General features: G+C 62.4%; 2 protein-coding genes across 3 annotated transcripts; both read right to left on the reverse strand.

Moving 5' to 3' along the window:
• Positions 1-2,356: 2,356 nt before the first annotated feature.
• On the reverse strand, positions 2,357-7,708 carry VWA1 (von Willebrand factor A domain containing 1). The gene is made up of 4 exons (XM_036089610.2): positions 7,541-7,708; positions 5,852-6,409; positions 3,878-4,156; positions 2,357-3,748 (listed from the first exon to the last, which is right to left on the reverse strand). Exons 1-4 carry the CDS (start codon positions 7,611-7,613, stop codon positions 3,411-3,413), a joined length of 1,248 nt encoding a protein of 415 aa, XP_035945503.2. The 5' UTR covers positions 7,614-7,708; the 3' UTR covers positions 2,357-3,410.
• A 5,547-nt stretch (positions 7,709-13,255) lies between these two features.
• Positions 13,256-16,565, reverse strand: TMEM278 (transmembrane protein 278). 2 transcript variants are annotated; one of them, XR_013448430.1, is made up of 3 exons: positions 16,005-16,565; positions 14,064-15,175; positions 13,256-13,763 (listed from the first exon to the last, which is right to left on the reverse strand). XR_013448430.1 is itself a non-coding variant. In XM_036089613.2 (2 exons), exons 1-2 carry the CDS (start codon positions 16,275-16,277, stop codon positions 14,921-14,923), a joined length of 528 nt encoding a protein of 175 aa, XP_035945506.1. In that variant the 5' UTR covers positions 16,278-16,565; the 3' UTR covers positions 13,863-14,920. The 2 variants fall into 2 exon arrangements, 1 of the variants encoding a protein (XP_035945506.1); XM_036089613.2 differs by lacking the exon at positions 13,256-13,763 and having other exon boundaries at positions 13,863-15,175.
• Positions 16,566-16,682: the final 117 nt, after the last annotated feature.

A 16,682-nucleotide genomic window follows, 5' to 3' on the forward strand; every position in this document is an offset into this window, starting at 1 on the left:
TGCCCAGCCTGGCCCTCCCAAAATGGGGCCCTGGGCTGCTGGTCCCCATCCTAGCCAGCAAAGCAGGGCAAGCAGGGCTCCCAGATCACAGGGCTCCTGCAGCTCTTCCCTGTGCCTCCAGAGAGTCAGAAGAGGTAATGGGGGCTTAGAGTGCTGAGCCCTCAGACGTGCTACCTTGGGCCCAGGATGGAGAGTGACTCAGGACTGAGCCCAGAGCTCACTACCCCTCCAGTCTTGTCTTCCCGAGTAGCGTATGCTTCTAGGTAGGCAGTTGCCTACTGAGATGCCCTGGCCTGCTGTTCTCTCCCCCGTGGGTCCACCTCACAACCAGGACAGCCCCACGGATGAGTGCACAGGCACTCAGCTGCCCCCACCCGGCTGGCAGGAGACACACCGAGCACTGGCCTGCCCTTCCCACAACAAAAGCAGGGGCAGATGCAGTCTGGACAGACCTTGGAAGCAATGTCCTCTGAAGCCATGGCCCCTGAGGAAGGTGTGTTCTCAGAGGGGCTGTGAGTGGGCACACGCTGCGGGATGCAACCTCTCGCTTTCCTTGTCTTAACCAGAAGCAGCCACAGCCCTTTCTGATTTTCACGTCTGCGTCAGAAGCTCACAGTGCCACGTATCACTTCACACGGAGTGACGTGTATGAGTGCCTGCAGGTGGCAGCCTGCGGGGGTGTGGGGGAAGGCCAGGACAGAACTTTCCTGGAGGTTGTTCCCAGACATGGCCCAGACTTACCAACCTTTAAGAGTTGCCTGCGTGGCTCAGTCAGTTGAGGGTCTGACTCTTGATTTCGGCTCAGGTCGTGATCTCAGTGTCGTGGGATGGAGCCCCCGCATCCTGCTCCGTGCTCAGTGTGGAGTCTGCTGGAGATTCTCCCTCTCCCTCTGCCTCTCCCCACCCTGTGCACGTGCTCGCTCTCAAATAAATAAATCTTAAGGGAAAAAAAAGTTGCCTAGAACAGTGCAAAGGGCAGCACTTCCAAGGTAAGGGTTTCCAGAAGAGGCATTCCTTGGCACAGAAGTGGGGGCTCCTTTCCCTGCCCTCAGCACCCAGCAGTGATGAGCTGAAGCCGGAGCCTCTTCCAGGGAGTAGGGCCGTGTGTCTTTGGCCACTCTGCCCTCGCTTGGGATTGTAGGTATGTTTGGGGGAAGGAGCTCATCTGTCTCAAGTGCATGACTGAGCCATTAGGAAAGCACCTGCCAGTATTCTCTTGCTTTTTCTCTTGCCGCCCGCACAGCACTCTGCAGGCTGGGCTGAGAGGCTCTGTGGAAGGGGGACCTTTCCAGGTGCCCAATGGGCTTGGACCTACAGGGACCCGGGGCATCAGGGTGGGGCACACTGGCCTGCACGTGGGGAGTTCGGATCAGCCTTGGGGAGGGTCTCCCTCTCCGGTCGATGCTGCCTAGACCCTGTTGTTCACACCCACCAGCCTAGGGAGGGCTCCGCCGACTCTGGGCTGCCTGCTAACCACTGGTCGGGGGTAAGCAGATGCCCGCAGTGGTAGAGGCCACACAGGCCACTCGGCTTCCCTGGGCCTGATTCCCCAGGGGTTGTGGGGACACGTAGGAGAAACCCAACGCCCACTCAGCAGTGCCTCCCTACCCTCTGACCAAGTCTGGCCTGGCCCGGCACTACCAGGGGACCCTGGACCCACCACCTTAGCCCCCCCTGCCCACTCTGCCTGCCCTGGTCACACAGGGCAGGAGCCCTTTGTCTCCCACGCCATTGTCACATAAGCAGATGGTGGGCTCGTGCACTGCTGGCCCCCACAAATGCTCAGTACACTAGACTAGTGTGGTGCAGGCCTTAGGTGCTTAGGGAGCCATGTGATTCTTGGGAGTCTGGTCCTTGAAAGACGGTGGCAGGCCAGCTCGATTGAAGGCTGCCCCCAAACACCTGCCCACCAAACCCGAGTGGGCAAACTGAGAACACTGTCAGGGACTTGAAGACCACCTCTCTCAACCCTGCAGTTTGCTTGGGTTAGGGTGTCCATTTCCCACTAGCAGGCGGCCGGCGAGTCAAAGTGCTGCTGAGGGAGTGGTCTGGCCAGCAGAGGGCGCCACAGCCCCACCCCTGATCTGAAGGCTGTGGTGGGGACAGCCCTGCACAGCCAGGTCCCCGTCCCTGCCTCTGGCAACTCTGCTCCAAAGCGCAGAGTCCCGCCCACGGAAACGGCCAGGGCCCTCTGAGGAGGAGGTGCAGATGGCAGGGTGTTCTGAGCCCCAGCACCAGGAGGGGCTCGGCTCCCCTCCCCTTCCCCAGCACAGCCGCAGAACACTGGCCTTCCGTCCGGGAGCTTTCACAGGGCTGGAGTGTGGGGACGGAGTAAAGCACTCTGAGACGGCACAGCTCAGTTTACATCTAATTTACTGTATTTTAAAGTCTGGGGTGTTAGTGGGGAAGAGGCAAAGTGAGCACGGAGTTGGTGCAGACGGGAGTACATACATGCCTTGACGGGGCTGAGGGACAGCAGGTACTGCCCTTAGGACTCGTCTGGTGGCCCCAGTAGAGTAGTGGTGACAGGAGGTGGGGTCAGAAGATGCTGTAGAGAATCGCTGGGGTGAACCCACCCAGGGGAACCTTGTTTGTCCCTGCCCATGCATGGAAGCTCGCCACCCAGAAGCAGGGAGGCTCCCTGTGAGTGCAAGCCTCGGGGCTTGCAGGGGCAAGGAGCCCTCCTGTCTCCAGGGTCCTGTTCCTCCAGGAAGGTGCCATCTGCATCCCTGTGGCTGTAGCTGGACCCAGCTGGGTCCTGGGCAGGAAGGCAGGGCCACTGTCCCCAGCAGGCCAACTGAACACCCTGGTAAAGACCACCTTTCTGCTGACCCAGCTGCTGACCACACCATCGACCTGCCACCACAACGCCCTGACCTTTTCCAGAACCTGTCCCCTCCGGGAAGCCTTTGGAACCCAGGCGGAGCCAGCTCCCGCCCTTCCCCCATCCACCTTCCACCAACATCTAGGACCTGAGGCCGCAGGGACGCAGCGCGGCCAGCCGGACCAAGCCCTCTCAGACCGATGCCAGCCCTTGCGACCAGAGGGACTGGGCCTTCACACAAGTGAGAGGTCCAGCCGCTCCGCTCAGCTGCCTCCTGTCCTGCGCTCGAGGCCAGTCCTGCATCTGATGTTCTCAGCCCGCCCCAGACTCCCTGTCCATCTTCCTGCTAATTCCTGCCCAAAGGACAGCACCGCGTGTCCAGCTCTGGGCCCGGGCAGGGCAGGGGGTCGCGATGGCCGGGGGGTCAGGCGAGCCCTGGGTCCTAGAAGGCAGACGCCCGAGCAGGGAGCCCTCCGCCGCCGCAGGAGAGTTCTGGGGGGGGGGGTTCGGACGGAGTCGCCGCGGAGCAAGGCCCAGGTTTTGGCGGTGGGGAGAAGGGGGCCCTCGGGTGGGCGGGGCGGCCGGCTCACGGCTCCCGGCCCCCGGCCCCCTGCGGCTGGGGGCGCGGGGCGCGGCTGCGCTCGCCGTCGGGCGTGCAGGCCTTGGCCGACAGCGCTCTCTCGCGGCCCGAGCGGAAGGCTGCCGTCACGGTCACCAGGTAGGCGGTGCTGGGCGCCAGGCCCTGCAGCGTGGTGCTGTTGCGGCCCGCCGGCACCTCCACGCGCTGCGCCGCCCCGCCCAGCAGCGGCCCGTACTGCACGTGGTAGCCGAGCACGGCGGCCGGGCCCAGCGCCGGCGCCCAGCTCACGCGCAGACTGCGCGGCCTGGCATGCGAGATGACGATGCGCTCCGGGCCGGCCTCCTCTGCGGGGGGGGGAAGCGCGCGCCTGAGCGGAGTGGGGGCGCGGCCTCGGTCTGGCCCCGCCCCGCCCCGCCCCGCCCGGTCGCCCGCGGCCCCCCCCCCGCGCAGCCCGCCCTCCGCGCCCCGCTCACCCGGCAGCGTGTGCACCCGCAGGTGCTGCGGCCTCACGAGGTGAACGTTGGACTCGGGCACCAGCGCCACGTCGTAGTCGGTGTCAGGGTCGAGGTTGACCCAGGCCCAGCCCGTGGCGTTCCCCGGCAGCTGCTGGCGACGCACGGTCCCCGGCTCGGCGCTGGGCGCCAGCTCCAACACGTAGTAGCCAGAGCCTGCGGTCAGCAGGGGCGGCCAGGCCAGGCGGAAGCCGCTGGACGTGACCTCAGAGGCACGGAGTTGCTGTGGCCGCATCGCGTCTGCGGGTGGTGCAGGGGGTCAGGTCTCCTCTCGCCCAGCCTGGGGCCCTGACTGACCGGGCAGGAGACGTGGGGAACAGCCCAGGCGCCGCCGCCCCGGCAGTGCTAATGATAACACGAACCGGTGACAGGGCTGGGGTTAGGAAAAGAGTGCAGTCGCCCACTTGGGACTCCATCAGGTGCTTCCTTGCCTGCCTCAGCTGCAAACCCAGACAGGAGCTATCATGGCCACTTCCCACCACTCCAGTGGCCCCTCAGAGGTGGTGTCTGAGAACAGAGGACCAGCCACCCTCCCTAGCCCGAGTGGCCAGCACAGAGTGTGGGGTCAGCTCAGCTCTGGACAGTCAAGGCAAAGGGGCACCGGTGCAGCCAGAAGATGGGAGGCTCTGGGTGGGGGGACACCCTGGGGAGTGATGACGGGGCAACTCCAGGAGTAGCTGGATGTGGGCTCACAGTACCACCTGCCTCAGGTTTCTAGGAGGAGGGCTCCAGAGTGGGACCCCCAAGTGTGCATTACTCCTGAGCCCATGACACCACATGGCCACGTGAGTGACCACGCAAGTAGGTAAGGTTGATAAATGTCTGGGCAGCGTTATGCCCATCGGGATCTTGATGCTTCCTTATTGAATGCTGGGTGCTCCAGCTGTCAGCCTGGCACTCATTCTCCTACGCATCCCCCATATTCAGACCCCACCCCACCCCTATCCCAGGAGCCCCCACCCTACTGCCTCACTGCCCTGCAGCCTTGGGTTCTTCCTGTCCAGCTGCTGCCCTTCCTCCTGGTGTCCCCTCCAGGCTCAGCCACAGTGGTTGACTCAGGGGCCACCAGGGGCCAGGCGTCCCCGGGGGAAACCTTTGGAAGGACCCTCTACCTTTCTGCAATCCACAGTCCAACCCCTTCCGGTTTTTGGTGGATGATTAACCCACAGGCAGAATTCAGGAAGAACCCTGGGGTTAGTGGCATTTTTCAGTGAATAGAGCCGGCTGAGCTGGTAATCAGGCCCTTCATCTCCAGCCCCTCCCACCATGAGGTTTGGCTGGGGATGGGCGGTGCGGGGGTGGTCTGTAAGAAAGTTGGTGGGGAGCTGCTGGCCCCTGCAGTGGGCCCTCCCTGGTCCAGCCTCCTCTCTAGGAATTCCCAAAACCACCATTGGTGCAAACCCACTCCCACTCCTCTGACTGTCTCTACCCCTAGGGTGGTAGGGCCCCAGCGCTGTGGGAGGCAATCCTAGCCCATCCCGACCTGGCTCTCTCACCCCCAGGCATGGTAGCACCTGACACACATACAGGAGCCTGTGCTGTCCATCTGCAGAGTCCTCAGGCTTGGACCCTCCCCCTCTTCCTCTCCATTTAACCACATCCCACCAGAGGCAGCCCCTTGGTCTCTCGGCCCACTCCAGGCCCTCCACTCTGGGGTGGCGCTGTCCGCAGAGAACCCCACCTGGAGATGTCTACTCAGGCCTGGCCCTCTGTCCCACTACAGCCCAGGCAGTGGGGCCTACGGGGCACACAGCTGGAGCGCGTCCCTGGAGGATGCACAGAGAAGCCATGTGTGTTGCCTCCCTGCCGGACCCCCACGAAGTGCCACTGTCCCCGGAGCCCTGGCCCCTGCTACAGGCACTCGAGTACCTCTCCCCGCACCTCTTCCGAGGTTCCTTGCTGGGGTCCCCCCAGGCCCTGCCTCTTCCCACCTACCGAGAATGGATCCCCTCAGCTCCTGGGCAATGATGTGCAGGTCATCCACATCCACAAAGTGTAGGTGCTTCTCAGCGGGGGCCGAGGCGGCAGCAGACAGCTCCAGGAGGTTGCCCTGGCCAGTACTGACGATGAAGACAGTGACACCCAGGTCCTTCAGCTCCTGCATGGGGGGTCCCACGGGGTCGCTGGAGCCGCCGTCTGTCACCCACACCAGCACCTTGGGCACCCCTGGCCGGGCCCCCGCCACCTCTGCAAACAGCTGCTCCTTGGCGTAAGCCAGCGCCAGGCCAGTGTTGGTGTCGCCCATGCGCTGGGCTGCAGCACGTACGGCATCCTGGACAGCCTCGCCTGAGCTGTGCTGGCCGAAGGGGAACTCGGTGTACGGGCGGCTGCCCACATGCACCAGGCTGGCACGCAGAGCCCCAGGACCCAGGGGCAGCAGGCCCACCAGCTGCCCCACAAACTCCCGAACTCGGGAGAACTCATAATGAGACACGCTGGCCGAGCTGTCCAACAGAAACAGCAGGTCCCCCTGGGGGGCCGATGCTGGGGGGCCTGGGGGAGAGGGGAGGGTTCAGCCCCAGGTGGTGGCCCCCAGACAGCCCCACACCCAGGGCAGAACCCCCAGGGTCTGAGCTTTCCCTAAGCTGGAGCTTACCCTTACCCAAGTAGGCCCTGAAAGCCTGCTCAGCCCCACGCCCAAAGGTCCTGAAGGTGGCAGCCCTGGGGGAAGGGGGAGAGGGGTCCTGAGCCAACAAGTGGCCCACAGTCTCAGTGGGTTCTAACTCTGCACCCTGGTCATGTACCTGGGGTGCTCTCTGGGCTCAAGTCTCATCTGTAAAGGAGAGCCAACCCCTCTAAGCCCCTCCACCCTCCCTTTGCTCAGCAGACTCTGTGCAGGCTGGAGTCAAGGGTCCTGGCCCAGCACCCAGGAGTGTGAATGGACAGGCCTGGGTCACAGGGGGGTTGTTTGCTCAGGCTTGGCTTCAGGCCCACAGCCCGGCCTCCGGGTAAAGCAACTAGTTGTTGGAGGGGTGGGGCACGAAGCCCCTGCGGAGACTGGGAGCTGAGGTGGATAGATGAGAGGGACAGAGCATGATCCCAGCCCCTCCCACAGCCCATATGGCCAGGCTGGAGTCGTGACCCCACTTACAGATGATGTCACCCCTCCTCTGGACCCATCCTCTACTCCATCTGGACCCAGGAAGCAGGTTACCTGCTGGAGCAGCTTGAGGGCCCACCAGCCCCTCCAAGGCCTCCCCTTGCTCCCGGCACCCCAGGGGGCAAAAGGACCCCTTCCACCGCTGGGCCAAGGGCAGACAGGAGCTGGGGTGTCTCGGTTCTGATCTGTGCCTTGCGGCCTCTGTATCCTCCAATCCGGTGGGGCGACTCTAGCCCTCCTACCATCCCATCCCTCTACTAAGCGTCCTCCCAAGGAGAAGGAAACTGAGGCAGGGACCTCCTCCCCGACAGACACCACCCCCTTCCTTTCCAGAGCCCCCTCCCCAACATCTGGCGCCCCCTAGCCGCCTGAGGCACCTGGGCCCGCCCACCGCAGGTGGGTGGGGTGCCCCGCGGCCGTCCCTACCCCGCGGCCGCGGGAGGGAAAGAGACTGCCCCGCGCAGGCGGCAGGGGGTGGGGGCGCCGCCCGAGCTGGAGCCCAGCCCGCCGCCCGCCTCACTCACCACGCTCGGCGCCGCTCCGCGCCAGCGCCAGCCGCAGGCTCAGGGCCAGGCTGAGCGCCGTCCAGGGCAGCATCGCGCGACGGGAAGGGGCGCGCTCGGCCTCCGCTCGCAGCTCGCTCGCTCGGGGACTGCAGGGCGCGCCGCCGCGCAGGCCGGACCCGACCCCGCCCCCGGGAGGCCCCGTCCCCGAGGCCCCGCCCCCGGTGCACACTCACCCCGCGTGCTGAGGCGCACAGACTCCGGGAGGCGGGAGGCGCGCGCGGAGGGACCCGGGCGGGTTGCGACACGCAGCACTCACGGGGATGCGACCGCGGCACGCGCGCGTGCACAGATACTGCAGCTTTCTTTCCGGGTTGGGAGGCTTCGGGGTCCGCACTGTCCCCTGCCCCCAGCCAGGAGCAGAGCAGGGAGCTATGGAGCTGGACCATCCCCAGGCCCACCGCCCGTGACCCCTGAGTGCTAAGAGCCTCTGAAATCAGGCCCAAGGGAAACCCAGGGGTGCGACGGGGTGGGGTGACACGGAGAACAAGGTCACCCTGGCAAGGCCCAGGCCCTGGACTCACCTCTACCACAGGGCTGAGAGAGGGGTAGGTACTAGGGGCTGGACACTTAGAAAGAAAATGGGACATTGGGAGGGGCAGAGGCCTGAAGGGGAGCTTCTTGAGGGACCCAAAGCCCCCCACCCTACCGGACTTCTTGGAGGAAGAGGCATGGGAGCTGGGAATAGCTGGTTCAGGACCTGTCCAGTGTGACCATGCTGGAGCTATTGTTGTCCCCATACACCCTGCCCAATGAGGGGCCCAGGGCTTGACCCAAGATCCAACTCCAGGACCGAGGGCAGGCCCCCAGCCCTCTGGAGGGACCCATTAGCACCAGAGGTGGCGACTGCAGGGGGCATCCTGAGACCGCTCAGGCCTTGGGGCAGATTCCCTCCCCTTGGGCAGGAGCTGAGGGTCCAGATGAGGACTCTCACTACTTTTTCTTTTCTTTTTTAAGATTTTATTTATTTATTTGGCAGAGAGAGAGAGACAGCGAGAGAGGGAACACAAGCAGGGGGAGTGGGAGAGGGAGAAGCAGGCTTCCCGCTGAGCAGGGAGCCCGATGCGGGGCTCGATCCCAGGACCCCGGGACCATGACCCAAGCCCAAGGCAGACGCTTCACCTACTGAGCCACCCGGGCATCCTGAGGTCTCTCACTACTATAGGGAGACCACTGCCTTCTCCCAGCCACTACTCTGTGGAGCTGGGAGGACACAGGTCCCCCAGTGCAAGGTGGCAGGGGCGTCTCTGCCAGGATGTCCCCTCCCTTACCCCCTCCCCAGGAGGATGCTCAGCAGCAAGGACGGATGGGACTCAATGGTTTTCCTTCCTCCCTTTATGGCAGGTGAGGGTGAGACGCTCTGTGAGACAGGCCGGAGCTCCAACTTTGCCTAAAAAAGGAAGTGGCCCAGCCAAGCTGGAGGAGCTGGGGCAGGAACAGGCGAGGACTATGTCCCCGCCGCCCCCACCCCCTCGAAGGGAGTCTTGGCAGTGGTGGTGCTGGCTCAGTTCCACAGACCTCAGGCCTCTGCTGGGACCAGAAACTGCCTGGTGCTTCCGCCTGAACCCCGGTGTTGGGGGTGGGCGGCAATGGGCTTGGGCCCCTGAAGTCCAGGGTGTGCCTCCCAGGGGGGCCTCGTGTGGCCCCCAGCCCCGGAGCACACCAGGCTGACCAGGACAGCTGCTGCTGCTGGGGACAGTGAGTAGAGGCCATGGCCAGGCAGGCTGGGGCACCAGCCGAGAGCTGACCCGGGCAGGGGGCATTGGGGTTGAGGTACCCAGGTAAACATGTGCAAACCCTCCTTGGTTCATCCTCCCTCTCACTGGGCACCCGCTGCCAGGGGCAGGGAGCCGGGCCATGGTGGACTGCCCACTGGTAAGGCAGCGCTTTACCCCTGCCTGTCTCCCAACTCCTATGTAGCAGGCGGGCCAGTCACACTTGGGCCTGTGCAGCAGGGCTGACAGGGAAGTTTCCGTCCCTTCTGGAAAAACTGAGCGGGTCTCCTTGGCCATGACTCAGGCCCTCGAGGAAGCAGCCGCCCTCCTCCCCCCAGCCTCTCCATCAGAGAGAGAAAGGATGAGAAGCCCGGTCTTAGGACTGGCCTGCCAGGGCCTCTGCCCAGACTTGGCTGAGCTCGGCTACCAGCCCTGGTAGAGCTCTTCCTCAGCTCCGCTCGTCATTCCTGCTGCCGTTCCTGCTGCGCATGCTGAGCTGAGCTCTCACCTGACCCCTGGGAGAGGCCCCCCACCCCCCATCTGGTCGGCTGTGCTCCCCTGGCCCCCTGCTCTGCCCCGAGGCTCTCCTGCTACTGCATCCTGGCCAGTCTCATTCCAGCGTCCTGCACTTCCCAGCGGGAGACCCCGGCAGATGGAGGGTCCCCAGGGAGCCTGGGGGTCAGCCAGGAGTGCAACAGTCAGGGTCAGGGCTGCGCTTGAGGCAGACGCCAGAGGAAGCACAAATATAATTGTCCGGAAGCCTCCTCTCAGAAGAAAGACAGGCTGGGAGGCTGGGGGGTTGAGAAGGACAGAGGCAGCCAGGATACAGCAGGCCCTGCCCGCCCGCCCTCTCCCTCCCCCAGGTCCAGCCCCTGCCTTGGCCCCGTCTGAGAGCCCCAGAGCATCACTTCCTGGCACTGGCCCACCCCACCCGCTGCTTCACAGGCAGGTGGAGGGGGTTCCGTGACACCCAGGGACATTGCTCTCCGAAGGCCTTGCCCCTGCCCCCACAGGGTCCACAGGAACACTCCCTCCTCCGCACAGCCCGGGCCTCTGCAGAGAAGAAGGGCCTTTTGTCCCTAGCTCACTGTGGTCATGTTGACCCTAGGGAAAAGGGCAGCTCCCGGGGCCTCTGACCCCAGCCTGAGGGCACTCTGGGCCGGAGGGGCAGAGCAGTGTGGGTCCCCGCCCTCACCCGGTGGGGTGCCCTGTGCCGCTGTTTTTTATGTGTTTGTACCTACATATGCAACCATGCACGTGCTGGGGGACACGGAAACAGGAACAGGGGTTGCTGTGGTCCTGAGGCGGGGTGTGGGGCAAGCCGGAGGCCCCCAGAACCCACCCACAACAGTAAGGGGGGCAGAGGGAGGGGGCGGCCAGAGCAGCAGGGCCCAGAGGCCCCTTCTGCCACCCACCCAGCTGCCACACCCACGTGTCCTTCTAGACTCCACCTGCCTGTTTGTGGTCAGGGACATGCCAGCACCTAAGGGACCAGGCCTGAGGGTCTGGAGTCCCTGTTATCTCACTCCCCAGGAGCCCAGGCCTGCCCCCTGTGATCCCAGAGCTGGCAACAGCAGGGTGGGCAGCCTGGGTGTGGGGTGGGTACCACCCTGTCTGCATTCATCCCATTAGGTCTCTGCTGCGGTCAGCCACATGCCAGATTCTGCTCTGGGGACATGCAGACACCCTGTCCTCTGAGGGCTGCCAGGCTGATGGGGGGCAAGCAGTGGTGTGCTTGCCAAGATGTGGGTCTACTTATTTTCCCTGACAAGGGTGAGCCATGTCAGACCAGGTGGGCACAAGCTACAGGAAGTGCCAAGACCCGAGGGTGGAAGCTGGCCGGTGTGTCAGGACAGTAAGGAGGCCTGGGGGCAGAAAGGGTGGGGCAGGTTGTGGGGTTTTCATGGGGGAGGCAAGGGCCCGTGGTGTGTGCAGGGGCAGGGTGATGCCAGGCGGCTGATGCCAGGTGTCTAAGGGGCCCCTAGGTAGCTGCTGTCTTAGGTAGATCCTAATGGACAGGGGGCGGGAGGCAGAAAGGGAGGCCGGCATCCAGACCCCTGTTTCTGGCCTGTGCAGAGACCTGAATAGTGTGCCCCTCCTGAGCTGGGACCCCTGCTCTGGTTCCCTCTGCTGGAAACTTCTGTAACAGGGAGATGATCATCGCACCCAGCCCCAGCCCCAGGCAGGGTCCAGACCAGTTTGGATTGGTAAGTAGAGACTAGGGAGGAACAGACCAGCGTCAACACCTTGGTGGGGGGCTCCCCAGAGGTCAGGGTAGGGCCCAGGGGGCAGGGGGGAGGAACTCAGCCCTCAGAGCCAGCACTAGGCACTACCCAATTCACCCACCCGGCTCAGCTGCAGTCCAGCACCCCTTGCCTGGCCCGCATGCCTGGATGGGGGCAGGGCTTACACCAGGTGGGTGGCTGGGGGGAATGAACTGGCCAAATCTCCTGGACGCCTACTAGCTGCCACCAGCGTCTGAGGGTGCGCCCGCACGCACCTGAGCTCCCATCCCAGGAAATACTTTGTGAATGAATAAATGACCTCGGGCAGGTCAAGGAACCTTACAGAGCCCAATCTCCCCATCTGTGGGGTTGGGACAATGTCTCTGCCTGGAGTGTTAGGGGAAGCAGGCAGAGGGATGCATGCACACAAACACGCAGTGCACACACACATAGGCGCACACACACACAAACATGCACTCTGGAGACCCCCCCGTGACCAGGCACACTTACAGGTTAGGGGCCTGGGCACCTGGGAAAAAAGCATTTGTTGCCCAAAGTAGAGATTTCTGCCTGCCCCACCAGTAACTCAGTGCCTCTGCCCTTGACCTTCCTGACTGGCCCTCTAAAAGCAGACCAGTAGGTCCCTTCTGTTAACCCCCTACGGCCCCCCACAGGTGCTCCTTTTGTGAGTGGGTGGGGCAGAGCTGGGGCTGAAAGCAGGTCATCCCTGGGGTCAGCCAGAGGCCATGCAGAGCCCCGGGGCAGGCCTGGGAAATTGGGACACACCTTAGGAACCCTTGAGGCTCTGGCAGCTGAGCTCCCCACCAAGGCCTCCCCCCTCATCAGGCCCAGCTGTTGTTTTGATGACTCTGGGCCCAGGCGGATCCTCAGGAGAGTCCTCATCTTCGAAGCCTGGCCAGAGCCTGCCCAACCTTGGGCAGGAGGGGAAGGAAGGCGGCTTTAGACCAGGGGAAGATATCCTTGGGCGCTGGGCGGCCAGCCAGGCTCCTGTCTGACTGGGCGCAGACAAATGGAAAACCCCAAGAACTCCTGTGGGATCTGAGCCAGCCACACACCGGGTCTGCTCAAGGCCACGGAATGAGCCTGAGCCCTGAGCCCTGATCTTTGGGCATATCTGAGTCCTGACCCTGCTGGTCACACACAGAGCCCTGATGGCAAAATAGTATGCTAGATCCTTTAAGAGGCCTTTCATTTACCCCTAATTCTGGACAAATTACAAGAAACACGTTTTTGTTTTTTTTTAAAGTAATCTGGGGGCACCTGGTTGGTTCAGTTGGTAAAGTGTCTGCCTTTGGCTCAGGTCCTGGGATGGGCCAAGTCAGGCTCTCTGCTCAGCGGGGAGCATGCTCCTCCCTCTAGCTTGTGCTCTCTCTCCCTATCTCAATCTCTCTCAAATAAATAAAATCTTTTAAAAAAATAAATAAAAGCAAATACCTTTATAAAAAAATAATCTGGGGGCGCCTGGGTGGCTCAGTCATTAAGCATCTGCTTTCAGCTCAGGTCATGATCCCAGGGTCCTGGGATGGAGCCCCGCATCGGGCTCCCTGCTCAGCGGGAGGCCTGCTTCTCCCTCTCCCACTCCCCCTGCTTGTGTTCCCTCTCTCACTGTCTCTCTCTCTGTCGAATAAATAAATAAAATCTTAAAAAAAAAAAAATGTATTTCTTGGGGCACCTGACTGGCTCAAGTCGGCAGAGCATATGACTCTTTTTTTTTTTTTTAAAGATTTTATTTGACAGAGAGAGAGAGACAGTGAGAGAGGGAACACAAGCAGGGGGAGTGGGAGGAGGAGAAGCAGGCTTCTCGCTGAGCAGGGAGCCCGATGTGGGCCTCGATGCCAGGACCCTGGGACCATGACCTGAGCCAAAGGCAGACGCTTAACGACTGAGCCACCCAGGCGCCCAAGAAATACATTTTTAATACACTGCTGGGCTTACAAGGAAGTAAATATCTTCAAGGCTCCCCCAAAATTAAAAACACTAAGAATAAATAAAGAAAGAAACAGAAGGGTAATGAACAGAAACCCAGGAAGATGAAAGGAAACAGGTGGGATAGCAGGGAGGCCCCTCTACACAGGGATGGAGAGGCGAACTTGCAATTATGAAAGCCCACACAGGACCCGAGCAGGGCCCAGGTAGGGCATGCCTTGCAGAGGGAATCCTTCCCGGAGGGATGTGTCCTCAGGATGTTCACAGGTATGGGGTGACAGTGTAAAATGAGCATCCCTTCAAAGAAACAATATACTATTAGTGAGAATCATCAGAAACAACAAATAATAGATTTGGACACCCTCCCCCAAAGAGTAAGAAACTGGAATTTTTAGATACAGAATATAAAATAACTATATGTGAAATGCTCAAGAAATTGAAGCAAAACTGGGATCCAAAAATCGAACATGCACGGAGACCATCAAAAATGATGAGATTTGAATAAGAAACAAGTATAACTTTTGGATATGATAATAACTTAAAATTAAATGAACACATTAATTGGCAAATTAGACACAATCAAATAATTAGTGAAACCTGAAGAAGATGAAGAAATTGCCCAGAATGCAGCACAGAGAGTTGGGGAGATGGAAATACAAAAGAGAGGCCAGCGGACACTGGGAGCGAAGGGGAAGAGATGCTCCCAAAAAATGAACCGGAGGCCAACTTGGAGAGGTAATGGTTGAGAATTCTCCAGAACTGATGAAGGATAGGGATCTGTAGGAACAGGAAACACATTATATACCAAATGGATGAATAAGAACATATCCACAACTAGAAACATGCTTAAAGCCAAAGATGGGAAAAGACAGAGAAGATCTTAAACTTATCCAGAGAGAACAGACTTGAGTTAACCTGTCCAACCTGTCTAGATGCTAGCCCGGGTCACAAGCTGAGCCCGCAACCCCATCCCAGGCTGAGCCCTGCAAGGCCTGGGGCTGCTGGCCATTGCTGAGCTTCTGGAACCATGTTCTTCCCGGGCAAGTCTCGCCACTTCTGGAACCCTCTGGAGGCCCTCTGACCACACAAGGGGCCCGTAGGTCTGCGGACAGAAGCCAGGAAGGCCCCCTTTCTCTGAGCCTGGCCGGGCGCCCCTTCTCTGAGAGGCATCTCCCTCCTCCCTGGGGGCTTCCCAGCCCCTCCGATCAGAGGGGACTGCGGGGGTGGGGAGACCTTGGGGAAGGGGGGGACCTCGGTTCGGGGGAGTCTGGTGCCATCTCGCGGCCACTCGAAGCACTGCGTACGAAGCCCCGAGGTATGCCCGCGATCTTGGAGGACAGAACCTGGACGCAGACCCCGAGCTCGCAGGCCTGGGGCTCTCTTATGGGGCGGGGGGAGGAGTTCGGGGCCTTCCCGGATCTGGGGTTCTTGTCCTTTGGAGAGGCCTCTGGGGCTCACACCCAGGCGCAGAGCTGCTCCTCCCCGTCGGCGTGTCCCACTCGCCCACGGTCGCTGAACCCCGGGTGGCGGCGGGGTCCAGGGGTCCAAGCTGGGGGTAGCAGCGTGAGGAGGCGCCGGGCCAGGCGGGTGCGGGCGGCCGAGGCCAGCACGAGCAGCGGCGGCAGCGAGAGGAAGCCGAGGACGATGAGCGCCGCGGAGCCTCTGTCCGAGAGGAGCGCGCGGCACGCGGGGCGGGGTGCCGGGTGAACCTGGGGGCGAGGCGAGCGGTCAGGCGGGCCGGGGGCGCCTGCGCGCGGGAGTGGGTGCAGCCGGCGGGGTGGGGCCCGGGCGCGGGTCTGACGGCTGGCGGAGCGCGCAGGCTGGGGCAGGCTGGGGCCCGGCACTTCCGAGTGGAGAATGCGAGATCCGGGCCCACGCGGCAAATGGCCGGAGTGGGAGTCCTTTGAGGGGAGGCCCAGAGACTTGTTCCCCGTTTGTCCCATCCCGGCTTTCCTCCCGTCTGGGCTCTCCTGGGGCCCTGCCCTATGCTGGCATCTGACCTCGCGTCCTACCCGTGCCGCTCTCCGATGGCGCCACCTTCTCTCCCGCGGCCCCGCCTCATGCCTACGGAAGGAGGACCCGGGGCACGTCTGCCCACGCGCCCCTTCCTTAGGCCAAGCCATAGCCCGTTCCACACGGGGAAAGCCGGCCCAGGGCAGGAGGCGTCTCCCACGGGCCGCGGGGACGGGCAGGGGTGGTGCACTGGAGAACTTGGGCAATATCTTCACCTTCTCGTCCTGGAACCCCCCTCCTCTTCCCACCATGCCCAGCTGTCCAGGCCCTGGTGGCCCTTGGTACAAGGCTAGGAGGCCTCGCAAGGGGAGGGAGCTGTGCGCTCCAGCGACAAACAAAAGCCCTTCTTTTGCTGTGGCTGGGGGGGGGGGGGGGTGGTGCTTGGCAGAAGAAGGGGCTTTCCAGGGAGGGGCACATATGTCTCTGGGGACAAGGGGGCCATGTTGAAAGGGTGAGACTCACCTACAGCCCCAGGGCCCTGCGCTTCTGCAGGAGCCCCCCCCCCCCCCCCGGGGTTTAGCTCACCCTTGAGTGGCACAGGAATCCCAGGTACACGATGGCCGCCGCGGGCAGCAGCACCAGCAGGAACACGGCGGCGGGCAGCAGCACCAGCAGGAGTCCCGCCAGGGCCTGGCCAGGCAGCAACAGGGTCCCGAAGCCTTGGACAGCCAGGCCTACCCACCCTGGGGACATCAGGGCTGAGGCCTGGCAGTCAGGAAGTCTTCCTGGCAGCATGGGCGCTGTGTCGGAAGCGTCCCCTCCCTCATCCTCCTCCATCTCCTTCTCCTGTTCACTCATGTTCTCCGGGCAACAGGCCTGGTGGGTTCCCAGAGGTAGTCAGACGGCAGGACCTAGGTCCCCAGGTCAGACTCCCACCCAGACCCCAGCAACCATTGTGGACCCAGACGGAGGACAGCGCCCTGGCCCCAGTAGGTCCAGCTCTGACCCTCAGTCTCCAGGGCCACACCGCTGCCTCAGTTTCCCCTGTTGCCAGGCTGGGCCTCTCTCTGCCAGGCGACTGCAGCTCCGGCCCTGGTCAGTCTCCCCATCCAGCTCCTGTGGTCAGGGCTTGCACAGCTGTCCTGGCACTGGGGCGCTCCTCCCTCCTGGTCCCGCCCTCTGCCCCGCTTCCCGCTCCCCCACACAACGACTTCATTTCATAGGTCTTGACATTGACAGCGGCCCCATCAGTTGCTGCCGTGT

The sequence above is a fragment of the Halichoerus grypus genome, chromosome 5 (genome assembly GCF_964656455.1).
Source record: "Halichoerus grypus chromosome 5, mHalGry1.hap1.1, whole genome shotgun sequence".
Taxonomy (NCBI): Eukaryota; Metazoa; Chordata; class Mammalia; order Carnivora; family Phocidae; genus Halichoerus; species Halichoerus grypus.